This window comes from Callospermophilus lateralis, chromosome 6, assembly GCF_048772815.1.
Source record: "Callospermophilus lateralis isolate mCalLat2 chromosome 6, mCalLat2.hap1, whole genome shotgun sequence".
NCBI lineage: Eukaryota > Metazoa > Chordata > Mammalia > Rodentia > Sciuridae > Callospermophilus > Callospermophilus lateralis.
This window is the reverse complement of record NC_135310.1, coordinates 29,056,009-29,081,141: the sequence shown is the minus strand read 5'-3', so window position 1 is coordinate 29,081,141 and position 25,133 is coordinate 29,056,009. Positions and strand designations below refer to the sequence as shown.

Sequence of the window (25,133 nt, the reverse complement as noted above, 5' to 3'; positions counted from 1 at the left end):
CCTCTGGTCCCTGAGGAAAGGGAATGCCACCTGGTGTGGCTGTAAAGAGTGGCAGTGAGTGAATGCCCCCAAAACTTGAGCAGGAATGTTTATTTCCCAGCACATCCTGCTGGGTACATTCTTGCTCTCTGAGGCTGGAGCAAAGTGTGCCTTTCTTGGTGCCTCTGACACAGTGGGAAGAACACTGTGGACCAGCTCAGCTTACCCCTGATGCCAGTCATGTGTCAGGTTACCCTGGTAACAAGGCAGCTGCACAGCAGGCAGGATGATTTGGAGACGGAGCCATTTACTCTTAGTTTTCCTCCCATTAGTATTAGAACAGAAAATAGGTAAGGGTTCTTTTTTTTTTTTTTCCTCTTGTGGAAGGAGGTGCACCTTTGCTTAACTGGAAGTGTCTTTACAATAGGATTTGGTCAAGAAGACAATTATTACAGAATAATGTTATGGTATTCAACATTCTCGAACACTACATAAATTTATTGGCAAATTCCACTTTTCTCCAGGTGAACATCTTCATCCCCTTCAGGATCTTGGCTTGTTTTTCTCTGATTTTGTGGGCACCCTGGGTGTACTTAGAAAACTCACTGAGTCTCTGGATGTAGGCTCTTCAGCCAAGTTTGCGTGAATGGCTGTGCTACATTTGCTCTTGTGAACTCTGGCAGGTCTGAATGGCCAGGTGACTTACATCCACCATGTTAAGGAGGGTCACAGCCCATCAGCCTCTGCAGCTCCATTTTAGAGCCCTGGCTTGAGATTGTTGTCAGGCACCTCTCACTGTGTGTGTTTTACTGTCTTTGGTCTTTAATCGTTGCACTGAGAGAATAATCTGCTACTGTTTTTTTTTTTCCTTTCTTTTTCTCCAGTGTGTAAAGAAAAAATACTGGACATATTTGTTTTCCTTGCAGCACATGTCTTATTTAGAGAGATCACACAGCCCCACAGTAGGTTGGATACTACCCTGGGGGAGAAAAGCAGGCATCTCTACCAATATGGTGGCCTTTGGGTGAGTGTGTGTGAGGTAGCTTCAAACAGGCAGAGGAGAAGTGTCCAAACAAGCCCTCCAACCCTTAGAACTAAGTTTGTCCTGAGAAATACAGTCTTGTCTTTGCATCAGACAGTGCCAGACCCGAGGCCACCTTTTTGGCAGGTGCATAGAGATCTTAGTTAGCTGATAATGCAGGTTGGGGGTGGTGTGGAGTGTGTGATATGTTTAAAGTAGGAAGCTAATGAAGAAGCAAATCAACCTCTCTGTCTCTGGCTCTCACCCAAGGCCTATTTTTGAAAAGTGCTTGCTGTGCAGAATCTGTTGGGATAGTCAATAGCTGAAACACCACACATATACTTCTGCTGGGAAAAGTCGCCACTTATTGGAAAATAAAATTTTACAACGTTGTTCTCTGTCTGATGTTTCTTGCCAAGATGGATTACTTAATGGGAGTTCTTTCTATAAGTAGATGGCTGAAAAGGACTTTTGAGGTCTATGGAGGAAGAACCTCGTCACAGATGACAGAAACTGTAGTTCAACATGTAATGAGTTTCAGTTTGGCCTGTGGTATGAAGCACAATGGTTTAAAATTATTTAGAAATTAAGACACCCCCCCCCCCACACACACACAAATGACATGCTTGTGAGAAGAATAATGTCAGGTTGTGAACTGAGAATGTTCTCACCATAGAAAGCCTAAAAAGCACAATGTCTTGTCACTTGAACTATGCCATAGGTCTCATTACCTCCCACATTATAGATGAGGAGATGCAGGCTTTGAGAAGATGGCTTGCCCTTGGCTACCTGGTAAAATCTAAACACTCACCTTTGACTACTGAATACCAAAGTTACATCACCCAGACATAAGGAATCTGACATTTGGTTTGTTTTCTTCTGAGTGTATCTAATGGAAATTGGGACACATGCTAATATTTTGTAACTTGCTACTTTCCCTCAGTTTTATATTAAAAATGTTTTCTAAAGTTATTAAAGATTTTTTCTTTTTTTTGTACTGAGGATCGAACCCCACAGGGCCACATTCCCAGCCCTTTTTTAAATTTTTATTTTAGAGACAGGATCTTGCTGAGTTGCTTAGGGCCTTCCTAAGTTGCTGAGGCTGGCTTTGAATATGTGATCCTCCTCCTTCAGCCTCCAGTGCCACTGGGATTACAGACATGCCCCACCACACCCAGCCTCATTAAGGATTCTTTTAGGACTATTAAAATTCAATCAAATTAACTTGGGAAAAGTTATTTTAATATTTTTGTTTTGTTTTGACAATGGGTCAAAAATTGGCTTAAAATATTAAAGAGTTCCTCCTCCTTGAAGATATGGCGTAAGATTTTAAATTTAGTATAACATTGAGATATGAGCTTGGAAGGCCATTTACTTGCTGAGTGGATTTCACAAGGATGTTTAGTTGATTAACTAAGGAGGGTTAATATGCCCCTCCACACACACATAGTAAGTTCATACTATTCCTAACCCCCTGTGTAAACAGCCACCATATCCGGTTCCATGGAGTTAGGGAGACACCAACTCTGCCAGCAGGGGCTCTGGGAATGCCAGTAGGGATGAGCAGAAGGAAGAAGGATGTAGCATTTGTAAGGATGGACAGATGGGTGTGTAAATGAGAGAATGTGAGGCTTAAAAGCACCAAGTGTGTGTTTGGTGAATGATTGACTGGTAGAGTTGATCCCCGCACCAGAGATGAGGCCTTGAGGTACTGCCCTTGGCTTTCCCACATATTCAAACTGGCCTGATACTTAGCTTTGACATCTGAGGCTGAATTTAATGATTTGATGATGAGTATTTTATTGCTGTAGATGAAGGAATCAGATTCTTCTATGTTTTGGACACATGGGCCTATCCATTTTAATCAGAGTTTGCTACTCAGATGTAGGCAGTTCCCAATTGTCCTGACCCTTGGAGAAAAATGGGGATTATTGCATTGGTTGTTATACATTAGGTGGTTTGGAGGGGAGAGCATTAGTAATCTGAATGAGTAAAATTTTTATTACATTGGTGAATGTCCAGGGATGCCTGTGCTTATTTCCACATTGGGGATTCCTTTGCCTTTCAGGTTAGCCTTTGTTCCCTTGGGATGGGAAGATAATGTGTTGCTAGGGAAACAGTGTAGGCTTTAGTGTCATATAGCTCTCCATTTGAGTCTGGATGCACCCCATTTACCTGCTCTGTCATGGGTACAAGACTCTGGGAGCTTCCATGTCTTGGGCTGTGAAATCGACATTGCAATGCCCACTGCCCCAGTGAGGATCAAATGAGATAACACAATGGGAAAATTTCTGGCTCACAGCTGCCTCTGATGGAAAGGCATATCCCCTCTCTTCCACTCCACGCCTCTTCCTCCAGAGTAGTGACCTGAGTATTCCCAGTTTTTCCTGATTTTTAGCATCAGTGTTACAAATCTTCCAGCAGCACCTGATGCTTTCTCGTAGGTAGACAGTCAACTGTCTCTGAGCTGGTTAGCTCGTTGGTAACATGGAAGGAGTCGCCTATCAGGTAGTGTTGTAAGGACTAAATTACATGAGATCATGTATGAGTAGTTCAAATGCCTGCACAGAGTGGGCACTCAATGACTGGTGAGTACCAGCACCAAGTGGGTGTATCTCAGGACAGCCTGCTTCCTGAGCACCACAACCTCCTCTCGCTTCTTTGCTGACATCCTTTCCTCTGCACTCTCATTTGCACAGAGCTCCATCCTTTACCCTCTGCCTTGTTCTTTCCCTTGGTAGTTTCATTCACTTTCTAGGCTTCAGCTACCATTTTTGGATGGACGACTTCCAAATCTAACCTGAGCTTCTGACCAATGCATCCAGTTGTTTACCCCTTACACTTGGATGCCTAAAGGAACTTAAACTCTAAATGTACAAAAAATAGAGTCATTAATTGTCCCTCTTAACTTCCTCCAGTCCGTTCTTCCACGAGGTCATCTCTACCCTGTCGCATGTTGTCTCTGGGTTCTGTCTCCTCCTTTCCAGTTTTGAATGCAGGCACCAAAATGTATCACACCTTCAGTGCTGCGTCCATCTAGCAGAATGGAGTCCTTCCTCCAGGCTTCCCTGCTTCTGGTTAATAACAATGACAACAACCAAATTCTAATAGCAAGATAATTGTGACATTATGTAAAAGCACCGTGGCAATCCTTGGTTGTGTATGTACAATGTGCTGAGTGTTAGTGCTACCCTAAGACCTGAGTGAGGTGAGGCCCTGCCCTGGGCCCATTGTGGGGCCACCATCCTCACCTTAAAGCCAAGGAAGTGTTTCCACCCAGAGTCTTCCCTACTCCCAGATCACACTGAGGTGCTTGAGACCTCAGGACTCCTTGTTCATGCTATGCAGGGTCTCTGACACTGCTCTTTCAGGAGGTAGATGGTACCACAGGTTTGTAGTTTGCTGGCCTGAGGTCTGGGCATGAGCAGCTGTCTGCAGGGGTTATGACTGACCTTGGCCTGCAGGCTGAGGTGTCCTTGTCTGTGCCCAGAAGACACCTGGTGAAGCAAGTGTGGTTAGAAAAGGGAGTGGGCCAGGGGCCTTCAGGAGTGCTATAAATATTAGTTATTTAACTAATATAGTTGCTTATCTAATCTTTGCAACACTTCCTGAGGTAGGTAATATTTGTTCCATATTTTCAGGTAGAGAAAATAAGGACTGAACAGGTGAAACACTTAGGGCATAGATTGTAAATGGCAGAGCCTAAATTTGAATTGGATTTCTTCCCAATTTTTTTTTTTAGTCCTATTCTACTTTTCTGTTCATTCTCTACATTGTAGTCACAGGTACATTTTGTAAAAAATGCCGGAGATCACTTTATTCCCTTGATTAAAAATCTCCCATTAGCTCCTAATTGTTAACTGGCTCCCAGCCAGTCTCTCTGGGGTGACACACAAGACCCTTCACACTCTGGCTCATGTCTACCTTGTCAAACTCGGTTCTCGCCAAGCCTCCCACCATGACTTCCCCATCTGGTCACAGTAGGACGTGAGCTGTTCCACAGACCCACTCTGTACCTTTCACTTGCAATCTCAGCCAGGAATGTCCTTTTTCTCTTCTTCTCACGGCTGAGTGAATCTCATTCTGTCCCCTTTATCTCAAGGCCAAATGAATAACACCTTGTCTGTGAAGATACTTTCATTTTTCCAGGATCTGCCCCCCATCTTCATTCTGCTCTTCCAGTTGGTTCTGTCTACCAAGCACCCAAGTGCTCTCGACCTTGTTCTTGTGTTTGATGATACATTTGCTGTCACCTCCCATCGGGTCCATGTGGACAGGAGCTGGGTGTCATATTCATTGTTATAGTCTAACATTACACTTCTCGGACAAATGGCAGGCAAAATAAATATTATTAAAGAATGAGCTAATTATTACTAAAATTCTTTCCACAAATGGATTTTTAGTCATTTAAGAATAGCATTTTGGTTTGGACAGTTGTGTTGATCTAGTAACAGATGGGACTGGATTATAAGGCATTTTGATACAACTGGAAATTTCTATTTTTTTGCTCCTACTGCTGGAGATGGAACCCAGGGCTATGGCATACTAAGCATGAATTCTATCACTGAGTCACATCCCAAACCTTGGCAATTTCAACTTCACAGAAAAAATGTTCCTTTACATTTAGCCTACCATTTTGCTGTCATAATTTTTAATGCATAAGATACTCTAATAACTGTGTACATGTATTATTTGTGAGCTTTAGTAAGCTAGTTAGTTATGAATTGGACATAAAATCACATTTTTTTAAATCAAAGCAATTAGTATTATTCTTTTTTTAAAGTTAAACCTGTCTTTGATTGCTTAGACTTTTCTGAAAGATTAAGTATGCCATAGAGTTGCCATTTTTCAAGAAGCAGCTCCACATTTTGTAGGTTACCAGCACATGAAAAAGATGGTTGTTTGTGTCCAGTTGATTTGCTTTTCTTTGCTAAGATTGCAGTATGAGAGTGAGAAGTCTTGCTGTTTGTTTCTGCTTGCACTCCATAGCAGAGGTACTGCCCTCCTGCTGGAGATTCTGGGCAGAGCCTGACTCTCGCTTGCCAGCTGGAGTGTTTTCATCATGAACAATCATTAAGAAACAAAATGCATGTGGTTTCACGATCCACGGGCCGGGCAAAGCAATTTGCATAAGCGTGTGCCATGCTGCTATGATTTTCCCACCCAAGCCCGCAGGCCTGCTTGTAGGAAAACATGTCATAGAAATGGAAGCAAGGTTAAGGTAAGCCTACTGACTTTAAATTATATATGTGACTAAGATAACTGTACTTTAGGATCATAAGCAAGCCCAGTTTGGGTGAGGAAGACTTTAGGGAAAAGAAAGAATTCAGTAAGTATTGGAAAGATGGTAAGGAAATTTCTCTAGAGGAAAGAGAGAGCGAAGATATTCCAGGAATGGGCCCCTTTTTCAATAAAGTGGGAAGAGTGGTGACAACAGAAAAGATGAAGTGAGCCAGGAGGAAGTTCAGGAGGAGTTAGGGGGGACTGAGGCCAGAATGGGAAACTCAGCGCTTGGGGTTCCAGGCCGAGAGCTTTGAATGAGAGGTGGAGCACATGAATGCAGGATAGGGCTAACTTCCCTTTTCCCTCTCTTTCTTTTCTTTTCTTATTTCTTTTTTCTCCTGCTAAACACTTTTGGTTTTGCTTTTGTTGTTGTTGTTTTGGTTTTTTTGTTTTGTTTTGTTTTGTGGGGCACTAAGCCTTTTCTTTTTTATTAGAGCATTCTAATTATAACTAGTAATTAGATTCATTTTAACAAAATTATACATGCATGGGATTCAATTTTATTTCAATCCCTTTTTCCCCTCACTTCCCTTTGCTCCTCCCTCCTTCTAGTCTCCTTCTATTCTTATTTTCCTTTTACTTATTAATTTATTCTTGATTTCTAAAAAAAATAATAATTAGCCCTCTATGTGAATTTTGCATCTACTTTTAATATACTTTTTTAGTTGTCCATAGGCCTTTATTTTATTTATTTATATGTGGTGCTGAGAATCAAACTCAGGGCCTCACACATGCTAGGCAAATGCTCCAGCACTGAGCCAAAACCCCAGCCCAAACTCAAAATATTTTTAAAAATTGCATCTGTACTTTACATGTACAACAGACTTTTTTCCTGTTATTATTCCCTAAGTGATGCAACTTTTATTGCATATTATTCCATTCTACAAATGTACCATAATTTTTCTAACCTTATGAATAAAACTGAAATAAAAATCTTTGTATAAAACTTTGTAGCCTCTCTATTTCCTTAGAGAATTTTCCTAGTTAAAAAACTCATTTCAGAGTATATAATGTTTTTAAGCTCTTGATAGATATTGATAAAGTGTTTTTTATGAAAATCTTAACAAAAGTTTTCCATGGTGCCACGGGAGTTGATTCTCTCATGAATTGTTGGGTGTGTTGATGGAGGGGAGGAACAGGTTACTGTACATCACAGTGGGAAATGGGAAAGTTGGTGAGAATATGACTAGTTTGGACCTAAGGTGAGGAAATGGAAGAATGGATGGAAAGAAAGGAGTTTATTGATCAAAGATCTTTCCCCTGCTTGCTATGTATAAACAGCTTAACCCATCTTTGGAACACCATTGAGACTGACAAATGGTGAGCATCATGGCTGCGTACTGGGGGAGTATGGCCTTGGGGCTCAGTGGGGCTCAGTGCACGCTCTGCCTCTTGTGCAGAGGTAAATCTTCTTCCTCTCGATTCCCTCATCAATAAATGCTGATGATATTTGTTCCTTTTCATTGGATTGTTGGGAGAGTTATTAAATGGGATTATATGACTAAGCCCTTAGCGTAACACCCACACACTGGAGGTTTTGATAAATGGCACTTCTATCACTACCTTCCCTTATACCAGGAATCCTTTGGTGGAAAGGAGCAGATTCTTGACCCAGAGAAAAAGGCCAATATGTGGCCAACACAAAGTGAATGTCCACTTGCTTTGAACTTTTTAATACATTTGCTCCTCTTTACAAGTTCAGCCAACCTTTAAATGGTCTTACTGTTAGTGCTTCTCAGGAATTTTACCTTTTGTTTGTTTTTAAAAGGTGAATTTATATTTGTCTCTATCTTGGACAGGAATGGTACCTGGTTTTCCTTTGTTCTATACTCAGTGCTAAATTCAGTGTCTGGCACTTCATATGTGCTCAATATTTGTAGAAAAATAAATTCTAGAACAACTTCTGTTAGGGTCAATACAGATGTCATATCACCTTCTCCCTCTCAAGTTATAAAAATTAGTTTTTTCCTCCATGATTATATAGAATGTATATCTTATGATAAAAATATCAGTATCGATAATACTAGATTGTAGATGAAAATACCAACACTTAACTCATCATTAGTTTTTTTAAAAAATGAACAGAAATTTATTTTTCCTTACAAATTATCTTGTTGACCTGTAGTGTTTTACATTTTTAAGTATTGTAAGAATATCAGATGAAAAAAGTTAAATCCATTGCCCTTTCATGACAATATAATAATATTTTGGTATTTATTCCGCAGAATTTTTTGCAGCTATTTAAAAAATAGATATATCAAACAGTAGAGATAAAAATCTAGTATTGAAAATTCTTCAGATGATTGATAAGCATTCTTCTTGCAGCTGTCCTCTTATTACAAAACCAAATCAATTAACACAGTGAGACCTGTAATGTGAACAGAACTTTCCAGACAGATCAACAGGTCTATTTGTTATAAAGAATATGTAAACTGTTGATGTAAGTTTCAGAAACAAGTGGAAGAAAATTAGTTTTTACATAGTATTTTGTGTCTATAAAGGTGAATTCACTTACTTTTTTGAGCTGAGCGGGAAAAGGAAATGCTGTGGTGGTTTTGTGAGAAATCCAGTCTTAGTGGCTTTGAGAAAATATTTTCTTCAGATTATGCAAGTATACTCTAGAGTTATTATGTAAATATTATATATATATTCTATTTGTATCAAAGAAATATATATTAAATATATAAAAGATTCCTATCTAGAAAAACCCACTGTCAATCTTTAGCTAAGCTCCATCTGAGTAATACCCTAACGATTTCCATTGTTGTTATATCCTTTTGTACTCTTTGGATTTCTTTAAAGAATATTTCAGCCTTTTATAAGAAAATGGTAGATAATAAAAGTTTATTTCTTAAGCTACAGTAGGAACCTAACTATATGCTATTTTTAGGTTTCTCTTTACTAGATTGAATCACTTAAAATTGCCAATGTTCCAACTTACAAAAATGATGCTCAATTTAATAACTGCAATAGGTTGGCTGAGGAATCTTGAAAGCTTGGAGGAGAAAATGGATTTTAGGTTGTTCCCAGCTATATCCCTAAGGCCTAAAATAGTTCCTTGTAGGTGAATCAAATCTTAGTTTTGAAATATGAAACAAAAGAATTGACTTTGATAAAAATAATTTCATGAAAACAGAAATAAAATGGAAATATTTTAACTGCATCTAGAGAAAATTAAAGAACAATTTAGTTCCCATTGGCTCAATGGAATCAAATTTTTAAAAGCTTAATCTATAAAAATTTATTAATGTTGGTACAAGCTGTTTACACCATCCATATTCATAAACATGAATGATAGCATCCTGAGGGTCACAATGACAGAGGGGTGAAGATCCTTCTGTTCTCAAACTGGGAAAGGTCATGAGGACTGGGAATAGGATGGTTGAGGCTTGAACCCACCACAGCAAAAATTTTTCCACTTGTCCAAATATCCTATAACTTCTCTTAATGCCACACTGTCAAATATAACACACATTGGTTCACGAATTCTCCCTCTAAATAAGATGATTTACAATACCTGTTTGATGCCTATCTCCATTTCTGACCCGGCAGATGTTTATAGTAGTGTGACATACACCATCATTGATAGAGCCCTTTGTTGGCATAAGCATGTAATGTAGGCTTGAGGACACAAGTTTGATAAACATAAGAGCTACATCTAGATCATGGCTTTGTCGCTTACAGATATGTGACCTTGGGCAAGAAATCTAATTTCTCTTAGTTTCAGTTTTGTTGACAGTTAAACCTTGTCTTAGTCTGTTTTCTGTTTATGCAACAGAATGCCTGAGACTAGGTAATTTATAAAGCAATGAGGTGTATTTCATCTCATGTCTCTGGTAGTGGGGAAGTTCATAAGGACAAGTGGGCACCTGCAGATGGAAGGGCATGAGGTTGAACTTGCTTTATCACTACCCTCTCTTACAGTAGCTCACCCAGTCCCTAGAGAGCAGAACTCACTCCTGAGAGATGGCATTAATCCATACAGGAAGGCCCCATCACCATGATCCACACACTTCTCACCAGGTCCCATCTCCCAATACCACTGCTTTGGAGACCAGATCTCAATATGAGTTTTGGTGAGAACAAAAAATGTTCAAACCACAGCAAATCTCTACCTTTAAAAGTTATAATCAGATAAAATGATAACTACAAATGTGTGTGGCTGGGTACATTTTATATATAAGCCACTGATGTCAATCAGAACCATGGTTATGCATTAGCATCAGACAACGATTAATAAATGACTTAGCTCATAGAATCCTAGAATTATAGACTGTAAGCAGCCCTTGCAAATGTATGATACCTTCCAGCTCCTTCCTACCCCATGCATCAAAAAAGAATCAGACAAACATTCAGAAATATCTTTGGTTTTACTTGCAGTTTTTGTTTGTGCTCATATTAATAGGTAATCACTGGTACATCCTAACTCTTCCCCTGTTGTCCTATTTTATTTTTCCTTTGTCCTTTGTTATTTTCCAATCTAATAAAGATGGTCCGTGAACTGTGACAGTGAAGCTAAGGAAACAGGTTCAGTCTCCTTGACACGATGAGACACAGTGTCACAGGATGATGTCTTTCTCGTGAATATGCAGCCTGCTAATTATTCTTCTTTAAGAGATAAAGGCATGTCAGAACACGAAACCCGGGGCCACTGCCTTTATTTAATTAGGCAAGAGTGAATTTACACATGCCTCTGCATTAAAAAAAATCACTAGATGTAATTGGCTGTTGGTTTTCTGCGTGCCCTTTTCCCAATGAGGGAGCATCCAGAAAGATCAAAAGATGATTTATTCCTATGTAGTATGTGCAAGGGGGACTGAGGGCCTTGTTGCATCTCTATTATAAATCCCATCCTGAGACCCAATTAACAGGCCTGTTATTCTCCTTCATTAAAATCACTTTTAAGAAGTGAAGGCAGGAGGGGTTTTATGATGTCACAGGGCAGATGAGGAGATCAGTTATGCCCTCATGAGTTTTATTTATTTCTACGTGTGTTACTTCCCAGTTGAAGTCCGTATCTGAGGCTGATGACCCTGCTTTGGGGGATGGGGAGGGATGAGAGGCCTTGGCTACTGAGGAGTCAGACATTTCCCCTCCCCTCTGTGCACTCACAGCAGGAATGTAGGAAGCTACCTTTCTGCCCAGGGCCCAATATAAAACCACCTCAAAGGCCATCTTAGCAGAGCCCAGACAGCCAAGGAACACAGCCCTCCACTCGCTACCGACCCTGCACTTTCCACCATGTTGGGCAAGGTCTTCTCCCCTAAGGGTGAAGACTCTTAACTTAGGATCCATGTGGAATTGGTTTTTGGAGGCCCCTTAGTCCCCTGGAAATGATATATGTCTTCCTCTAGAAAGAAGGTCTTTTGCCAGGTATTTTGGTGTCTGTGATCTAAAGAAAGGTCAGACACATTTATTCTAGTTGTGCTCTGAAATTTTGAGGTTCAGAGGAACTTGGTTTGGGATGTCAGATACAGATTTGAATTGCCGCTAATGCATGTTATCTGTGTGACCTTGGGCAGCCTCCAAAAACTTCTCTGATGTGAAACAAGGATAGGAATGAATGCTTTGGGATTGTAGTGACAGATGATACTAAACACAAAAAGTAATACATGCTAGTTTTCTCTTTCATTCCATGAATACAAATGAAAGCAGGTACCTGTTCTTAGTCTTTTCTAGATCTTCCTCAGTACCCAATGTGGTGCCTGGTACTCAGTAAGCACTCAGAAGTTAGTTGAATGGATGGCCAATGGATGCAGTGCCTTTGTTTAATACCCAAACAAAACCTGTTTATAGTGATAATTCTTAAAAGCACTTGTTTTCTAAGAGAAATCTTGGAGCTCTAATTGGCTTTGCTAAACCCTCCCAAGACAGTTAACCCCATGTCCTGTGCAGAAGCTTTCTGTACACATGAAATGATTTGATCTGCTCATCCTATGCTGAAAATCATGATCTGCGTTGGGCATGTTGCCCGTGTGAGGGCTGGACAGCCTGTAGGCCGAGTCTGGCCTTTGCCCATTTTCTAGTTATTTTGGAACATAGCCATGCCGTTGCTTTATTTATTGTCCATGACTGCTTCTGTGCCTCAGCAGAGCTGAGTAGTTGGGTCAGAGACCATATGAATTACCCAGTCTAAACATGTAGTCTAGAGCTATAACAGTCATTACCTGGCTTTTTACAGAAAAATTTGCCATCCCTGGGATGTGCTCTATGCACTTCTCACTCTAAGGAATGAGGGTTGATCTTAAGATTCCTTTTCTAGGGTTAAGAAGGACTAAGACGCACCAGCATTTTAAGTGTCTTGATGAGATTACACACCCTCTAAATGGTTCAGGTTTGACTCCAGGTCTGGATGATTCCACAGCCCATTGTCTTTCCACTGAACACAGATACCTTTCAACTTATCCAGAATCTAGTTGAACAAATTCCGCCTGGCCTTCGTGATGACCATTCCTGGAATGGGGAGCAGCTCGGTGGCATCTCCTGAAGGCATGGTGCAAGTTGGCCGTCCTGGCATTTGTAAGCAACCTGGCCTCAGGTCAGCAACATCAATCACCTGATGACAAAGTAGAATGAGGGTCTCCAGGGCTGCTAGTGCCGATGGCAGGATAATATGGATGTTCAGTTGTTCCTGTACAAACCCCGGGCTGCTTTCCAAGGATTAAGAGGTTGCATATTTCCAACCGGATCCTGTTGCTGCCAAATGTGGCATCCACTCTTGCTGGGTACCCTTGGTGATTAATATGTAAAACTTGTATATTTTTAGCCTACAGCTACCTAATGGATTTCCCCTGCTCCAGGATATTAAACTGTGAGAGTTTGGGGCCTCTGGGCCTCCTCCTTATTACTCTTATTGGCAGATCTGACTCCAAATTAAGGGTGAAGGTTCTTTCACAGTGGATTAATCCTGTTAGAAATTTGATTCCTCCCCGCCCCCTCCAGGGGTTTTCAGGTGAACCTCTTTGCTGTTTCTGCTGTGCCCATTATTCCTACTTATCACTGAACATTCACCCTCCCAGTTAACTTCTCCAGGCTAATAAATTGGTTACGATAGAACAAGAGACCAATTTGGAAAAATCAGCTTCTCCTTCTCTAACTGGACAGCAGCATTTGCCTTGTAACTGTGACAAGTTGACAATACTAGCAGTGACAAAGTCATGGCCACCCAACTTGGAAGTAACAGAGTTGGGTGGTTTATCCATCTGTCAGAGGACGTGTCCAGTGAAAAGTAGCTGTGGTGTTGACCAGTTGTCATATAAAAATGGACACTGTGACATTGGACTGGGGAGGGGAGGGGGAGAGGACTCGGAAGGGGAATGCTCTTCCATGTGCTGTCAGGTCAGTCTTTGTGGCCGGCATCAGGGAGTGTCTGTCTCTCACTTCATCTGTTGGGAGCTACTGATGGAAGATTCCACAGAAAAGCAGCTGAGCAGCGGGTTGGACAGGGAGGAATCAGAGCTATAATTAACTTTCTGTCTCATTGTGTTCTGCAGCAGTGACCCTTATTTCTCCAAAGATGAAATCCTACAGTCTAACTCTGTGGCTCTCACACTCCCGAAAGTCAATGAATCTTTTAAGTTTCTGCTGAAAATATAAACAGAAAAAAAAAATGGGTCCGTAATAGTTTATTGTGGGTGGAAGGACTTGATAAAAAGAAGTAACATTTCATTTGTTATGCCAGTGTAACTCCATGGGGAAATAAAGAGTTGATTAAAATTCTTAGTCTATTGTTTAATTATTTAGAGTGGCTGCTTCTAAAAGATATTTTTGTCTTTGCAGCACTTTTGATTTATTCCTAACATTTTAATCCCTTTCTTCTTTTTTTAAGCTTTAATGTAGCCAAGTAGCTCTCCATGTTTTGGTGTTTATTTGGTTTTTTGCTTATCAAATGCTATTGATAGCTGAAAGTATTTCTGTCATGGAAATGTGTTTATTATATCTACCTCTTGGTGGAGACTGCAGATAATATTTTTAAATGAATTTACTGTTGAATACTTTGAGTTAGGGAGGAATTGACAAATTATCGTTGATGAGGCAGAGAGTTGGTGATGACGCAGATAGGAAGGGGTTATGAGCAAGTCACAGAAATCTATATATGTGATGCTTCTGGGGTTGTTCACCTTGGGTGTAGCCAGGTGAGCAATTCAGTTGTCTGGGAAGAAAGAGAAAAGCTTGTTCATGGATGGTGTATTGATTAATGTTCCATATGCTAACTAGTGAAAGTAATTCTATTCACTCTTCCTGTAGCCCAGCTGTAGATATGCTGTCCTTTCTACACAGCTTTTCTTTTCCCTGTATTTCAAAGTGCATGTGCATTTTCATTATTGGTTATACTTTTTGTGCATGTGTGTGGCAGTGTTTGGGGGCGGGGTACATAAGGCTTATATCACTTGACTGCCAGCTTTACTGAGCTCACAGGTTGTCCTTATCTCTGTATTTGCCAGGGAGAAGTGCCTGCTGCCTCTCCAGCTGGCTTTGGAATCCAAGAATGTGAAACTGGCCCAACATGCTTTGGCAGGGATGCAGGTATGGCTTTGACAGAATGCAGTGGAACAACAGAAAATGACAGGCCACTTTGGCAAAGAAAGAGCGAATAGTTAACATTTTAAATACAGGTTGCTTAAAAATTTCTGTAAAAATTTGAAATAGCCCTAGAAAATAATTGGATTTTCTTCACCAGAATTGCTTAAGTGCACAGAATTATTCGGTTGAGTCTTTGTAGTCAAACATTGATTCATGGAAACCCAGCTAACCTACAAAGACATGAAATAGTTTTTGTGTGGTCCAACTTTTAGGAGACTAAGTAAGAGATCCCAAGAAAGAGGGACCCCAATTCATACCAACTCAAATCTCGCATACATTCAACATGTGGTTCTGTGTAATGAGAACTGATGGTAAACTGGAAAGATTTTGTTTTGTTCTTTATTCTGCTGTTAGATTGGTGAATGAATTAATTCATCTTGTTTCTAGACTAAGACTGGGAAGAAAAAAGAAATTTGGTTTAATAAGAAAAGTCTGATGACTTAAACACATTTCTCCCTCTGAGCATTTGTGTTTTACATCAAACGTGATGTGAGAAGGTGATGACTGTATAAACACACTGACTATTTAAAGCAGTTTGGTTTCTAGAGACAAAGACAGTGACATCCAGGCCAGCAAGGATTCATGGCTATGTATTGGTGGCACTTGTCAATGTCTTTTTATGCTGGTAAGGACAATTTTGTAGTTAGCTTTCCAAGTTCACAGAGCCCCTTAATACCTCATAAGAGTTAATACATATGAAAGAGAGGACAGCTCTTTTTACTCCCAGTGGGTTGGAATTAGATGATGTATACTTTAAGATGCAGCAGCAGTTGAGATTTTTGAATTGTCAATAAGATTTCCAGCAATGACTGCGCCATCTGTAAAAATAATGAGTTTGTTTTACCTGCTGATTTTGTTCCCTTTTCTCTTGTATTTTATCAATTTGAGATTTTCCATTTTTAATTTTTTTTTTAACCCTGGAACATTGTTAGCTGCAGTACCATGCTTTCACAGGCTTACTTGTGTTAACTTCGATGACTTGATGACTTAGTGAGTTGAGAATCTTCCTGTTACAATCTGTGCCCTGCTCCCCACCACCTGGTAACTTTAGGCACATTTTGGAGCTCCCTAGTCTTTATTATTTTATATAAAAACAACTTTGTATATAAAATTTAAATCTGAGCAGCCCTAGGTATATAACATCATCCTTTTGAAAGAATTGGGCACAACATCAGGGAGTCTTGAGTAGGAAGCCAGGGTGCTTGCTGTCCCCCTCTGCAGTGGCATGAAGGTGAAAGGAAGAGTCTTCATGCTGGATTAATCTGAATTCCCAAAGTTCCTTACAAGCAGTGACTCTAAGCTGCATCAGGAAAGAATAAATTAGACAGGGATAAATATAGAGTTCTATATTGGGGTTTCAAGAAATCCACCATACCAGTTCAGAATCGGGGAGAACAGCTTAATTGCGACCTTGTGAGAATTAGGGGTTTCAGGGTGAGTCAGTGTGGAATATGCCATGACTACCAGCTAAACGCTTTTGACCTGAGAGTGTGACTCAAGTTATGAGTCACATTTAATATCAGGTCACCTAGAAGTACTGCAGGCACTCCTGGGGCCACATTCTGAGCAGGAGAGCACCGCGAGACCTTCTCATGTGGAGAACCCTTGAAGGAAGCTGAGGAAACAGCCTGGAGAAGAAAAGGCCTTGGGAAACCTGATGGCTGACTTCACATGTCCTAGACACTTAATTCATATGCCTCTGGGGAAAGATAAGGGAATAGGGTGGTAGGTTGGCGGGCTACACACAGCCAAAGGAAGCATTTGATGAAACATGTAAGTTGTCCCGAAGTAGCAGAGGGCTGTCCTAGGAGCAGGACTCCTGGGAGTCCTCATTGCAAAACTCCCTTCTCATTTAGGTCCATGAGGTCATTTTCTAATGGGATATATAGACTGAGATTTGTGCATCCTAGAGTAGCTCCTGGACAAATGACAGCTTGCATTAGGGAATAAAAATTTAAATATCAGACAGATGAACTTGTGGCATATGAAACCTTTTCCTTTCGTGACAGAGCTCCATTGAGAAAGGGTATATGTGTGAAAGACTACTGTGTGGCACTAGGTTGCCATGGCCAGGTTCATCCTTTATCCCCACCACCGGATAACCTAGATGGCCGGCACATTAGCATTTCACTTGCTGACATTTAGAGTGAATTATCTAGTGTCAGGAAAAAGTCTTTGCCAAAAACCATTTATCCCAGGTTGGATGCATTTCTCTTTTTAATGGCATGTAGCATTTCTTTCCTTCCTAATGGCCTCCAGCTACGCACCTCCTGAATAAGAAAAACAATCATCGATACATAAGATACAACAGAATAGGCTGTCCCCCTGCTGCCTTATCTGTGATCACTACCTTGTGCCTCTTTACAGAAGCTGCTGTCAGAAGAGAGGTTTGTATCCATGGAAACAGACTCTGATGAGAAGCAGCTGCTCAATCAGATCCTGAATGCCGTGAAAGTGACGCCTTCACTTAATGAAGACCTGCAGGTGGAAGTGATGAAGGTTGGTTTGACGTGGCCACCAGTGTGCGTCACTGGGACAGGAACACATTCTGACCCAGCACTTGTTGCTACCTTGGAACTGCCTCCGCTTTGTGGTCATTTTTCATTTGGAATAGATGGTTATTATCCCTGTGTGTGGTTCTCCCAAATTACCTTGTCTGTTGAATGGCAAAAAGGTGCAATTTCAACAAATCTATAAGATATTTGACCTGATCCTGCATATCAAATGCGGTTTGGAGGTGTGTCATTTTTTTAAGAGAGTATATGTGAGCAGTTAATTTCAGCTTGAGGTCAGTCTAATTCTGGGTATTCTGCCTGCCTGTGTATGTCACAACAAAGCAAAGACTTAATCCAAGATATGACGTGTACTGAGATTGTAGCAATGGCTGGTTAGGGGGCCGAAGACCATCCTTCTGTGGAATATCAGAATCAAATCATTTTTTTTCCCTCAACAATGTCAATCTTATCTCCTTCATTTCAATTACCAGTTCCATTTTAGGAATGGCAAGAGTCCCTCTCCTCTCCCCTAACTTTCCCTTGAAAATCACCATGACTGGGACTCCCTCACTGCTGATGGAAGTGGGTCATGTTCTGTGAGTGAATGCTGAGTTTTGCAGAAAAAGATGGAATGTGCCCCAGTACAGCACCTTGGTCACAGTAACACAGCAGGAAGATGGTTTTTCAAACTGTCATCTGTCCTCTTCCTCTCTAGAGAAACAATACAGAGGAATATTCGAGAATAGTTGATATCATATAGTGGTCTATTTATTCCTGGAAATACACTGATGGATTTTGTCTTAGATAAAAGGCTTTGCTTCTTTGGATTTCAGTTTCCATTCAGAAGTGAAAAAGTTGAATTCTGTCACTTTGTTTCCTGAAGGTCTATGCTTACCCCTAATGCAGTTGGAAGGTAGGTTGGGGTGGTGATGGAGGGCTCAGACTCTGAAGGTGGCCTGTCTGGTTTGAACCCTCTTTCCTCCATTCTTAGCAGATTGTCCTTGGCAAATTTCTTAACTTTGTGTCTTGATTTCTTCACCCATAAAATGCGGGGAAATAGGAGCACCTACACAATAGGGATGTTTTGAGGATGAAGTGAGATGACATTCATAAAGACCTCAGCACAGTGTCTGGCACAAAGCAAGTGCTTTGGAAGTGTTTCAGCTGATACCAATGTGGCCTGATGCTTCTGAGTCAGAGTCTCCGTGAGTCGGACTAGGAATATGCAGTTGTCTCTGGAGTCCTGAGTGAGTCTTAGACACATTGATTCCCTGAGCAAGCTGGTTTTTAACATCTCACCTGCCTTTCACTCTCCTTTGATGCTGAAATGTACAGTTCCGCCTTGTCCTTTGCTGTAGGCCTCTGTGCCATGCACTCACAGAAAACCTCGAATAACCGCCTCCAGCTGCGGTTTCCTCATCCACCTCCTTCCTGCCACTTGAGGAAAAGCAGGACCAGCTGCCTCACCAGTCGGTCTTCCTCTGTGAGGTCCCCACATACTGGAGGGTGAGCTTTGATGTCATAGAGAGAGCATACCTCACAGATTCTGTATTATTCTGGAAATTCTCCTAGGAATGATTTTTATTTGTTTGTTTGTGTGTAGAATACAGAAATTTACATTGAAAATAACAAAGTGTGGGTTGTTTTAGGAGCTACAAAGAGTTAGGATGTTTGATGACGCTGTCAACAGGAACACCTGTGCTGAGACTTGAGCTTGGTCTGTAACTCCTGCCCTGCAGTGCCGTCTGCTCGCCTTGCTGAGGGCAGGAGGTGACACATGTTAACTCCACTGGAAATTGTGGGGAGCCCATTTTAATGGTCTTCCTAATGACCCCCTAATAGACCCTGGTGCTTACAGTTGATGCCTAGAAGGAAAATCAGACATTGTCCAAAAAAAAAGAAAAAGAAAAACAATAATCTGGACCATCATTCTTTACAATTAGATTTGCCAAGCCAGTTCAAAAGGCCCTTAAGATGATAATGGCTTTGCTATGTGCTGTTAGTTTTAACTATTTAAATATTGGAACTGGGAAAAAAATAATTCACAACAAACCTAAAAGCTATTTTTGGTAGTGTATTTTGAACAAAAATTTAGTTAAAGGTGAAGTAAGTATATTTTGGGTAATATTAGCATGAAATAAAATTTTGGAGAAAGTCATGTATCTATCATTTATCTGTGATAGGTTACAGGGGAAGGCTTCCTCATCATTTCTTATATCTCAGACTTAAAATACTCATTTATGTGTAAATATTGACCTAAATTATAGACTCTCTGGCTTAGAATAAAAAATTTTATCTCCTTACTCTCTGCACAAGGAATTCTATATTTTTAGTGATCTCCAGAGACTCACACCCCTTTATCTTGTAGTTCTGGTAATGATCTGAGTAAAAACTCTTAAGTAAGTTCTTGTTTTATTAATACCATGTCTACATCAAAAATGTTCTTACTACCTATTCTATTATATTAAAAATAGGAGAGGGAATTGGAAAAAAAATGGATTCCCATCACATAGGAAGGGTATGTTCCTTTAGTCTTGGTATTCACATAACTTATTCTGGTGATAAATTATTTAAAATTTCCTGTATAAATCCTCCAGTCATTTTATATGACTATTTTTTAGGCACAGAAAATCTTTTAAAATAAGATATGGTTGACATTTTCAAATATTAGTCTGGGAAAACAGTTCAGGAGGGATAAAGTCACATGACGCGTTTTCTATTGATGTATGTCTGAGCACAGCTATGGTACATTTTTATAGCAGATCCTAAGTGTTATTTTTAAAAACCTATATTGTGTATCTTATGTATATATTGCTATCTTCTAGTGTTTGTAAACATGAGAAATCCAAACAGGTCACATTCTTGTGAGTATATTGTAATTGTATCAATTCCTACAAAGAAATGGTTTCCTCTTTTAGAGATTTCTCCAAGATGAAACAGAAACTAGCTAACAATGAAACCCAAGATTCTAGCAGTAGTGCTCTCATTTAGAAAGAAGGTCCTGGACTTTTAATCAGAGGATTAAAAACAAATCAGTCACGCTTACTTCTAACAAATTTATGGGGAATGAGGTTTGAGCACATGGTCTAGAAACTATTTGACATGTTTTACCAATAAACAGGAGGTGGGGAGAAAGGTAATTTTTGGTTTATCCAAATGGCTATGGAATCTAGATAAAAATTTTATAGCTTGAGCAAATAATGTGTCAGAACTATAGAGAAACAGAAGATTTGTCTGAAGATATATTACCTATGAAATGGATTCATAGATGGCAGAGAGCTATTTAATATTTAGTTCAAATACTTGTCTGATTTGGTGACATTTCCCCTGCTATGTGCCATTTCCTTAAGGCCATGGAGACTTTATGGGAGCCATGGACATAATGGCATCTCTGACTGGAGTAATTAGGACTTGCTTTCCTTCTTTCTAATGGGTAACCTTTTATGAGGTTATTAACTGATACAGCTGGCTGAGTCTTCAAAACTGAGAGGAATTATGGCTGACCTTCTTCCTCTGTAAGCACGTGAGAGGGCTAAGCATCCTATCTCAGGAAGGCAGGCTTGCTTTGGTGATAAGGAAGGATATGATACTGGAGCCTGGGGAAGCATTTGGTGAGTGTTCTATTATGGGAAATCTTATTTTATGTACATCTTTAGATAATAGAAGTGGATGTTGGTGGAGTGTGTTATAATTTTCAAAGGAGAAATGACAGGGTCCGATTATTTAACATTTATATGCGTCAGACACTCTAGCAAGTACTTTATATTCATACCAAGGTCACCTAGCTAGTGAAATGACAAGGCCAGTATTTGAACCATGATTCAGCCCAAGGGAAAACCTGTGCTCTTAAACAGTGGTTTCCCTTGCCTGTTAAGACTGTCTTGAAAGACCTGTTAGGAGGTAGACATTACTATTCCTCTTGTATATAGATGGTCAATCGGAAAATATAAGTGGTAGGCTAATGAGGGGCAAAGCTAGGTGGCTCAGAGTGCTGTGTTTTTTCTATGTCCTTCCAGGACAATGGTATCCCCTAATTCTATGAGCAAGATTAAACATGAAGTAAGAAGCAAATAGTCTCTGTCCCAAAAAAATCAGCTAATGGCTCTGGGTATGTGCCATAGAATTGGGGAAGGGAAAGACGATGTCATCTGCTATTGAGGGGTTTTGTTGTTGTTGTTCTTTTTAGATATACATGACAGTAAAGTGCATTTTGACATACTATACATACATGGGGTATAACTTCCCATCCTTGTGGTGTCCATGATGTGGAGTTAACACTGATTGTTTATTCATATATGAATACAGGAAAGTGAGGTCTGATTCATTCTACTGCCCTTCCTATTCCCTGTTGAGGTTTTGTTTTGTTTTGTTTTGAATATGACAAGACTCTAGCAAACATCTCCAGAAAATACAAAGGACAAAGAATTGTGGACAAGGAATTTACTATCCAGGTGTGACTGGCAGTCCTTAACCTCAGGGTGTCCACTTGGAACTCTGGTGTTGCAAATTGTAGAGCAGAGTGCTTCCAAACTGTGCACCAGCACTGCCAGTCTTTGGTCTTGGAGTAAGGAGGAAGCCAGATGGAAGGATCATTTGTATTTTGTTCTTTGTAGCAATGGGTATTGGACCCAGGGACTTGTGCATGCTGGGCAGGCACTCTATAACTGAACTATAACCCCCTAGCCCAGAAGGACCATTTTTAAGTCTCTTTTCAGTAATGTTCTAATGGAAGTCTTACACTGGGAAATTTATCCAAATGGTGAGTTTTAGTGTTCTTAACTCTGGCCTTAAGAAAAGAGTGATCATTAGTGAAGTTTGAGGGTAAAATAGCTAATTTGTCTTGCCTTCTCCTATAAGAGAAATGAAATCCCTCTTAGCCTAAAGCTGCTGAGACACTTTAGAAGATTTGCAGCAGCCTCTACCATTAAGGAAAAATCCAATGTTTGATGAAAAACGTATAACTCCTGAATGCACCATTGTTGGAGATCAATTGAACAACGTACAAACCTATTATTTGTGCAGTAAATGCAGTGATGTATCCAAATATGTGGCTCCCCTAAGTCATTTGTTCTTAGGCAGCTCTCCTCCTTCCTGCTGCTGAGGCTAAATGAGATAATCATTTTCTGCTTTGCACACATATTGAAATAATTCTTACTAAGTGTTCTCCCTTTGAATGACTGCCTAAAGTAGGTGAAGAGATGTACAAAAAAGTGAGGAACAAACATTAAAAACTATTTTCTTTAAATAATCTATGCATTATTTTCTAGGTAAGTTTTTCGTGTAATTTACTTTTTTTTTTTTTTTTAAAGCACCACTATTGCCAGGTTTTTACCATTTGAACACATATAGGAGTCACTCTATCAACTGTTTTAAAACTCTCCTGCTGGGTGTGGTGAGATCCCAGCAGCTTAGGAGGCTGAGGCAGGAAGATGGCAAGTTCAAAGTTAGCCTCAGCAATTTAGCAAGACCCTAAGCAACTTAGAAAGACCCTGTCTCAAAATTTTTTATAAAGGGGGTTGGGGATGTAGTTCAGTGCTTAAGTACTGCTGCGTTCAATCCCTAGTACCAGAAAACCAAACAAAACAAAAACAAAGTTTCTCCCCATGATCATGAGTTAAGCAAGCATAAATGTAGAGGTATTTACTGTGGATGTTCTAGAGTTCCTAGAGTGGAAAGATTCTTTCTTCAATCATTTTGCAGCAAATATTTGATGGCTTCATGTGTGCCAGGCACTGTGCTGGACATAGATGACCCTGTAGTGAGGAAAATGAGAACCAAAACCAAACAAAAATGATAGCTTTGTTTGGAGACTAGTGATGAAGACAGAAATCAGTGAAATATGTAAATATACCTTAACTATAATAAATGCAATGTCAAAATAATCTAGAGACTAGAAGAGTATTTTCGATAGGGTCTGTTGGAGAGTAGTTTTAAGAGTAGGACAGAGGAGGCTATACTGAAGAAGTGATTCTTAAAGTGAAAAAGATCTAAAGCACAAATCAAAAGCAAAGAGGCAAGGAGGGCGATGGTTAGAGAGAGGGAGAGAGGATTGCACTATTAGGATTCATCTTAGCAGAAACAAGGCAGAATTTTATCTTTCTTTCATATCAATCTAGGTCAGTACTAGCTAAACCACATTATTAGACCTTCATTTCTTGGCTATTTTTCTTCCACCTGATAGTCCACAGTGGCTTCACATACTCAGCCAACCCATCTGCCTTCTAGGCAACCAATAGAAGGAAGGGGAAAGGGGAGGACATTTTTGCTTATCTTCAATTGGTAGAACTTGGTCACATGGCAAACTCAGTTGCAGGGAAGTCTGGGAAATGTAGTCTTTACTTTGGGCAGCCATGTGCCCAGATTTCTGTTCCTGAAACAGGAGGCAACAGTGTTGAAAGACAACTGGCTATCTGCCATGGCACTTATCACATGAGAATCATAGTCTGGCTTATTTCCCCCCAGTCAGAGGCAGCTGGCACATTATCCCTTCTGCCGCCTCCTGCTCTGTTCTCATTGTACTTTTCTCAGAGGGAGGCAATGAAGTTGTGTTCAGGTGGTTATGAGGTTAGCCCAGGCCTAATAGACTCCCTTGCAGTGGCCCATTCAGGGAAACCACACATTGTTATTCCTAAACCACAACTAGTTATTCCTAAACTTTTAACTCAGGCATGACTGGAAAATGTCAGTAGTTAGTAAGTAAAAACTAATGATATACTATTACTGCTGTTTTTCTCCCTTTGGTGCCTAGCAGAGAAGTTGGCACATGGTGTACTAATTACTTGCTAATTTTAGTTATTGACTAATGGAGAGGAGAAGGGAACACATGGTAGTTTTTAGTGGCCCACCAGGAAAAACAACAAACAAAAGAAAATAAATCATGATTACAGATAACAACCTATGTGAGTTCAGAAATGAGAAAGATCAATACAGATTTTATTTTAGAATTGAAATAACCTCCTAAATCCTTTTTGTAAGTAAATTGAAGTTGGGGTGGTTTAATTTGAGAACAGGCTTAAAATCTCTGGAGCAGAATTGCTTTTACAGCCACTTAGATTTTTCTGGAAAGGCTTTGTAGAGGGCTGGGAATTGATCTGGCCTTCAAATATGCAGTTTGGGATGAAAAGATAACTTTCTAGGCTTAGGGGTCTGAACTAGTGACAAGGCCAGGGCAAGCTTTACAGCTTCTGAAGAATGACAAAACATACCGAGAGAATAGAAATCTCCCCCAGTTGATCAGTATTCGTTGAGGAATTTCATAGGGCCAGCAGGTCTGCTAGAGGGGGAGAGGCCACAGTGTGACTGTCCTGTGAGACAGTCCTTGAACTCCATCACCTTTTTAGATTTCTTGTTACTTTTTCCTCTTTTCAAAATGTATGGTAGCAGAGTGGTAGGAGCACAGCTTCTGTATCTAGAAGGCCTGGTGGTCTTGGGAACTTACTCTCTTTGTTGTAGCCTGAATGTTCTGATCTGCAAAATGTGAATAATTATTGGTGCATATCTCTTGGGGTTGCCATGAGTCTTAAAGGAGCTAAAAATAAAAGAAGTGCTTAGAACTGTGCATGGTACAGGGTCGTCACTAGCTTTCATTTTGGTTCTAGTTAATAGAAAATAGTATGTGTTGCTTAATGAGAAAATGAACACCTCTGAACTCACTCAAATTATGAACAAGAGCATTAGAGATATCATGAGTTTCTTCTAAATCTCTCTTTTTTTTTATTCATTTATAGATCCTCTCTGTATAACTTAAGCTAGGATAATTGCTGTCTTTAGTA

The 25,133-nt window shown here is 40.1% G+C and overlaps 1 protein-coding gene across 1 annotated transcript in view; it reads left to right on the top strand.

The window, feature by feature from the left end:
- Arfgef3 (ARFGEF family member 3) overlaps nucleotides 1-25,133 on the top strand; it is a 160,186-nt gene that overhangs the window by 23,918 nt on the left and 111,135 nt on the right. Inside the window, exons 3-4 of the mRNA XM_076859689.2 lie at nucleotides 14,728-14,809; nucleotides 17,234-17,365. Of these exons, the coding sequence (XP_076715804.2) occupies nucleotides 14,728-14,809; nucleotides 17,234-17,365 (214 nt within the window). The remainder of the gene's footprint in view (nucleotides 1-14,727; nucleotides 14,810-17,233; nucleotides 17,366-25,133) is intronic.